At 40.8% G+C, this 7128-nt stretch overlaps 1 protein-coding gene across 4 annotated transcripts in view; it reads right to left on the minus strand.

The window, feature by feature from the left end:
• tmem106bb (transmembrane protein 106Bb) overlaps positions 1 to 7128 on the minus strand; it is a 23198-nt gene that overhangs the window by 7263 nt on the left and 8807 nt on the right. For 3 of the 4 annotated variants that reach the window (XM_031875793.1, XM_031875795.1, XM_031875796.1), the window contains exon 8: positions 6817 to 6951. In XM_031875793.1, coding sequence (XP_031731653.1) covers positions 6817 to 6951 — 135 coding nt within the window. Of the gene's footprint in view, positions 1 to 4693; positions 4828 to 6816; positions 6952 to 7128 lie in introns of those variants that run through there. The other variant, XM_031875797.1, reaches the window with a different exon arrangement.

A 7128-nucleotide genomic window follows, 5' to 3' on the forward strand; every position in this document is an offset into this window, starting at 1 on the left:
TTGCAAAAAAAGCTTCTTTCACGTCAAAGTGAAAACAGATTTTTACAAACTGTCAATTAATTAAAAATATATAGTGTAAAATAAGTATTTGCATAAGTATTCAGCCCCTTTAAAGTGACTGACCTAATTCAACAGAAGTCCAGCTAGTTGATGCCAGCAGTGTCACAAGTAGTGAAATGGAGATGACCTGAGCGCAGTTGATGTGTGTCAAGTGATTGTAGTATAAACACACATGTGTCACCATCATAACCTGTGTCAACATGAAGATGAAAGAACACTCCAAGCAACTCAGAGAAAAGATCATTGAAAAGTACAAGTCAGGAGATGGCTACAAAAAGATTTCCAACTCACTGGACATCCCACAGAGTTCAGTTCAGTCCATCATTAAGACATGGAAGGAGTATGGCACTTGTTTAAATCTCCTAGACCTGGCCGTCCTCACAAACTGAGTGACCGGGCAAGAAGAGGACTGATGAGGGAGGCCACCAAGACACCTAAAACCACTCTGAAGGAGTTCAAAGCTTCAGTGACTCAGATGGGAGAGACTGTACATACAGCAACTGTTGCCCGGGTTCTTCACCAGTCGAAGCTGTATGGGAGAGTGGCAAAGAGAAAGACACTGTAGAAAGAATTCACCCAAAGGCATGTGGGAGACTCCAAGGTCAACTGGAAGAAGGTTCTTTGGTCTGATGAGACAAAAATTTAGCTTTTTGGCCATCAGACTAGACGCTATGTTTGGTGAACACCAAACACTGCACATCACCACAAACACACCATCTCCACCGTGAAGCATGGTGATGGCAGCATCGTGTTCTGGGGATGCTTCTCAGTAGCAGGCCCTGGAAGGCTTGTAAAGGTAGAGGGGGACATGAATGCAGAAAAATATCCACAAATCCTGGAGGATAATCTGACTCAGTCTGCAAGAGAACTACGACTTGGGAGAAGATTTATTCTCCAGCAAGACAACGACCCCCCCCAAGCATACAGCAAAAGCTCCACAGAATGGTTCAAAGACAACAAGGTGAATGTTCTGGAGTGGCCAAGTCAAAGCCCAGACCTCAATCCAATCCAGAATCTGTGGCTGGACTTGAGAAGAGCTGTTCACGCCCGATCCCTGAGCAACCAGACAGAGCTTGAGCTGATTTGAAGAAGAATGGAGAAAAATCTTAGTGTCCAGATGTGCCAGCCTGAGTGAGACACATCCACACACACACACTCAGTGCTGTGATTGCAGCCAAAGGTGCATTTACTAAATACTGACCTGAAGGGGGTGAATACTTATGCAATCTTTACCTTATATATTTTAATTGATTGACATTATTTTGTAAAAATCTGTTTTCACTTTGATATTAAAGGTTTCTTTTGCGAATTCTTGTCAAAAAAGCCAAATTATATTGACCATGATTTCATGTATAAAAGCAACAAAAGGATGAAACATCCAAGGGGGGTGAATACTTATTATAGGCATTGTATATCTGGACCCTGGTCGGGCCAGCTGCTGTGGCCCTGTTGACACCTACTGCTATTATTATTATTATTATTATTAGTCATATTTCTATTCTATAATTGCTACTAATACTGCTTTCATTATCATTATTATAATACTATATCCATTGCTGCTGGACTACTACTACTGCTGCTACTACAATTTTGTTCTAGTATTATTTCTGCTATTATGTTTTTATTATGTTGTTCATTCAGTACACATGACATCCTCTTCTGGCCATCCTGGGAGAGGGATCCCTCCTCAGTATAAGCTAGTTACATGTATGCAGCACTCACTGCATATCCAAGCTTTTATCATATTTTATGGCTATATCATATTGACGACACTCTCTATCCTGGAGAGACGTCAGAGCAGCCACTGCCAAGGACAAGGGCAGGCTGCAACGCATCATTCGCTCTGCTGAGAGGGTGATTGGCTGCAATCTGCCGTCCCTCCAGGACTTGTTCGCTTCCCGGACCCTGAAGCGAGCAAGAAGGATTGTAGCCGACCCCTCTCACCCTGGACATGAACTGTTCGAGCCCCTTCCATCTGGCAGGAGGCTGCGGTCCATCAGGACCAAGACCTCACGCCACACGAACAGCTTCTTCCCTTCTGCAGTCGGGCTCATTAACAGAGCCCGGGACCCCCACTGACTCTGTCATCCCCAGGACAATTTGCTACCGTTACACTCCCTTGCACATCCTTTCTATGTTTCTATACTTAAATACAATTGCCACTTTTACAATATACTTGTTTTAAAGTACTGTTATCTGTTTGTTTGTGTACCATATTTTATTGTAAAGTTTAATGTTTCTATTTTTAGATTATGTCCTGATTATTGCACTGTGTTCATTGTTTATTATTATGCACCATTCACCAAGTCAAATTCCTTGAATGTGTAATGTTCTTCACAATAAACAGTTCTGATTATGATTATGAGTTGATCGTGATGAATTTCCATTTTCTGGCTAATGTCTTGGGCAAGACACCTAACCCCAAATTGCTCCCATAGCTACGTAGCATACGGTGTGTGAATGTTGGATAGAGTCCTGATGGGCAGGTGGTACCTTGCATGGTAGCCCTGTCATCAGTGTGTGAATGGGTGAATGATGACATGTAGTGTTAAAGTGCTGTGAGTGGTCGGAAGACCAGAAAAGAACTAGACAAGTACAGTCCATAGCCAATGTGGCTATTTTTATTATCTCCCACAGAAGAATCATGCGATTGCTTACGAGTGTACACCTGTTTCTGCACACGACTAATCTTTGGACCAGGTTTTAATTAGGGATATCTCTATACTTTGCACTATTCAGCTTTCCTGTGGAGGGGCCACAGAACACCACCCCCCACAGCATGATGCTACCACCATGCTTCACTGTTAGGATGGTGTTGTGCAGCTGATGAGTGGTGCCTGGTTTCTTGATGCTTAGAATTAAGGCCAAACTGTTCAATATTGATTTCATCAGACCAGGGACTATCACAGTCCAAGAGTCCTGTAGGTGCTTTCACGTGTCTTTCACTGAGGAGAGGCTCTGTCTGACCATAAAGCCCAGATCAATGGAGGGTCGCAGTGATTGTTGTCCTTCTGGAAATGTCTCCCATCTCCACAAAGATCTCTGCAGCTCAGCCAGGGATCATCAGGTTCTTGATCACCTCTCTTACCAAGACCCTTCTCCCCCAATGGTCAGATTGGATGGTGCTGGTTGTTCAAAACTCCATCCATTTCAGAAATATTGAGGCAATTGTGCTCTTAGGAACCTTCAATGCAACACAATGTGTGTAGCCTTCCCAAGATCAGTGCCTTTAACATCAGGGGGGGGGGGGGCAATTATTTTCCCCGAGGGGCCACATGAGAAACAGGGACTATTGTGGAGGGCCGGACCAACAGACTGAACCCAATCCTGATCAATGTTATTCCACCTCTTTATAAAAAGCAGTAAATTGTATGGTTTTGATAAGCTGTGAGTGGTAAGAGTGATTGTTATCAGTGGTGGAATGTAACTAAGTGTGTGTACTTAAGTACAAATTCAAGGTATTTTACTTGAGCATTTCTATTTTATTCAACTTTGTACGTCCACTCCACTACATCTCAGAGGGAAATATTGTACTTTTTACTCCACTACTGTCACCACTTTGTCTGGCAGCTTTAGTTACTTTGCACATTACAATCTTTGTGAACAGTGTCTAAAGGAGTTAAAATGAGCTCCACCTTAAATCAAAGTGGAGAAACACGTCAACGGTGATCAGGAGAGATGGAAGGCACCTGAGCTAAACGGTGTTAAGGGTTTGTACTTACGTCAATGTGAGATTTCATTTGTTTCTCTTCTTTTTAATAAAATAAAAAGTTAAATCTTTATAGTAGATTGATGATACCACTCCTGTAAAATTTGCCTAAAACGCCTATCCACCGCGTACCCAAAGTAAACTGACAGCTCTTATTGAACCATTGGGAGTACATGTATGGTTTTAGTCTTTATTGAACGGTAACACTCTGAAGTTTCTTCACAATCAGTCAGAATCACTGTAAGTGCTATTAGCATTGAGCTAATGCGTTTTCAGCACAGTGAAAGAGAAGCATTTTATTTCCCCCTGGACTTGTTTTGGCCAACAGATGGCAGCAGTTATCTATGGCTGGCACTTACGGCCCAGAAAAGACACTGGTTAGGTAGAATGGAGGAATGATACCTGGTACAGGTTGGAATTTGATAACAATACAACAGAAAATTAATATTTTACACATGGCTTACTAAGAGTGCAGCTGTGTAAAAACACATTTAGAGGCTTGCGTCACCACGTCAAAATGCATATACTATGAAAAACTACATGTCTGAAATTCAAACTGTAGTTTATTTATGTCGATATATGGTTAACTATAACATATTTAACCATTATCAACTTTCACAGATTCTTGAAAATTCTCATGAACCAGACTTTGTTCTTGATACTCTGTCCCAGTTACCTCAGTCACGGTTTCAATTGCAGTTTTGAAAACTTTCCCAGGGGGCCATCTGATAAATCTGCATATCCTTGGCTTCGTAATTTCATTGGCTATATAGAGCCTGAGTTTGAACAGGATCTGTTGCGATTGGCTCGAGCTATAACCAAAGAAGAGAGGCGGGCATTGTCTTTCAAAGCGAACTCTCGTTGGCTGTTCCAGACTGTGACCGGGCTATAGAAGCTCCTATTGGGTCAAATGAGGTGTCAATCTAACCGGCGGACTGCAGCATCCATTTTGCGGTGAAAATGAGCAGTTGTGTGCATAACACAAATATGCCGTTATCACTCTGACCGCCCGTGGGCAGGCCGTCAGAGTGGGAAGAGAACTTCATTTTAGCATATGCCTGAAACAAAATGTGAAAAAATGAAGGGGTTATAATACTTTGCATATAAAAACACATTAAAAAAAACACAATCATGTTTCAAAACTTTATTCATGCTCCCACAAAAAAAAGTCACTATGAATAATGACCAACAAGATGTTTGAAATGACAATAGAGGTAGGAGTCTAAAATAGCTTTTCCAAAGTGAAATGTTAATATTGACTGTTAAGGTGCATGTTGGGATAAAAAAAAAGTGTGCTTCTCTTTAAATCCCACTTGATACAAACGTTACAGCTGTAGTCTAGCTTCCCAACCATCAGTTTACAGGAAATGGACATAAATCATGCAACATTCTAGATACCCAAGATGTTTTTCAAATTTAAAATAGGTTTGATACAAAACTGGATGAATTTTGGTCGAAGATGAAAATATATATGCGTGTCATTGAAAAAATGAAATGTTGGACAAAATATTAATTTGTCATATTTATGTGAGGTACAAAAAGGAGACCAGCATGTCTAGGAATCGGCACAGGTAGAGGGAGAAGTATGCATAATGTGCAAATCAACTGAACTCTAATTCACAGGATGCTCCAGATGTGCAGGGTAGAGAGGACAGAATATAATGCTTTATTCACGAGGTTAGAAAGATACTACAACTGCTACCAATAACAATCCTTAAAAAAATAAACGGCCCTTCATGATCGATCAACCACAAGGCTTCGGTGGTCTGCATTGTTGCTAATGTGTTAAATACAATAAATATTCAGAAATTTGATTAAAATAGACAACTAGTACAACTGTGGACTTAAATGTCAAAATCTGGACCTGAAACCATCAAAACAACACGTTTAGTAACTCTTTAAGTCAATTCGACTAAGGTACAGATGAGTATAACAGAGTTAGTACAGAAATGGGTCGAGGACCCTCTAAAGTGATAAACCCTTTTATTAAAGAGCAACTCCACTCAGTTTAGTAACTTTGCTGGTACTTCATGCTCTTTCCACACCCAGTGCCGCCTTAATGTCGTGCACATCTATACTGTTCTCTGTCTAAGGAGCAGTTCAGCCTGTCGTATCAGAAAGTGACTCTGAACGTCATCCTTGTGAAAGGTGGTGCTAGAACCTTCGTGACCAAGAGGAATCTCCACTTCTTTCAATTCATTATAAAGTTTAAGACAAAAACATGTATGAACAACAAGCGATGTATAAACTATAATTATGAGCACCCGGCAACTAAGTAGGCAAGTCAGCAGATCATACAAATTCAAAGCAGACAGTGCAGTCAGAGAGGAACACAGTGTAAAACATGAGCTGATCTCAGAATCAGACACCGCAGTATCTGAATGTTGTTACCGTGTAATAACACCACTCTTTGTGGATCCCTCTTCATAGAGCCTAACACGCGGTGGTGGAGGAACACTGATAAAGTGTGCTATTTAAATATACTTATAAAGTGCATAATGGTTTGGTATGTAGTGAAATACCATCAACTTTTCAAATCTACAGTTATTATTTTAACAAATAGCCTTTTTGTTCCCTCCTCTTGCGTGAATCTGAGATTACGATGGAGTGGAATCTATTGATTACAGTGTTGTCACAATAAAATGATGATGCCACTTCAACACTGTTGGAAAAAATCAAATCCAATACCAAATAATAAGAACTATATTTTCGTCATGTGTGGCAGGAAAGAGCAGCTTTATCGAGATCCGTATTTCAGAATTATTAAAAACTTTTCTTGTAATAACTAGATACTGATCTTGCAATTATCTATGTAAACATTAATAATGAATTATTTATTATTAATAAAATTGTTTTATAGTAATTGCAAGATACAGATCTTGTAACTATAGTTATGGTTTTCATAATTATGAGGTATGAATCTCCTAACTAGGAGACAGTACTCCCATAACTGTATGATACACATCTTGTATTGTTTTCTTACAATTTTGAGATGTGGAAATCATATTTTGAGACACACACTGTATGTGGTGAAGGGGGGGGTTTACTCAGCAGGATGTGGGACGCTAAACGGCTGAGTCATCCCTCTGACAGACGTGGTGTTCCCGCCACAGTCCACGTACTGGTACATCTCCTGAGACACCTGCTCCGCATGACCAAAGTATGTGGTGGTGACGGTCACTCTGCACAGAGTGGAAGGGACGAGGTGAAGCCTCACTCACTCACTCACTCACTCACTCACTCACACACACACACACACACACTCACACACTCACACACTCACACACTCACACACACACACACTCACACACTCACACACACACACACACACACACACACACACACACACACACACACAC

Source organism: Anarrhichthys ocellatus, unplaced genomic scaffold (genome assembly GCF_004355925.1).
Source record: "Anarrhichthys ocellatus isolate YVR2014 unplaced genomic scaffold, GSC_Weel_1.0 scaffold96, whole genome shotgun sequence".
NCBI lineage: Eukaryota > Metazoa > Chordata > Actinopteri > Perciformes > Anarhichadidae > Anarrhichthys > Anarrhichthys ocellatus.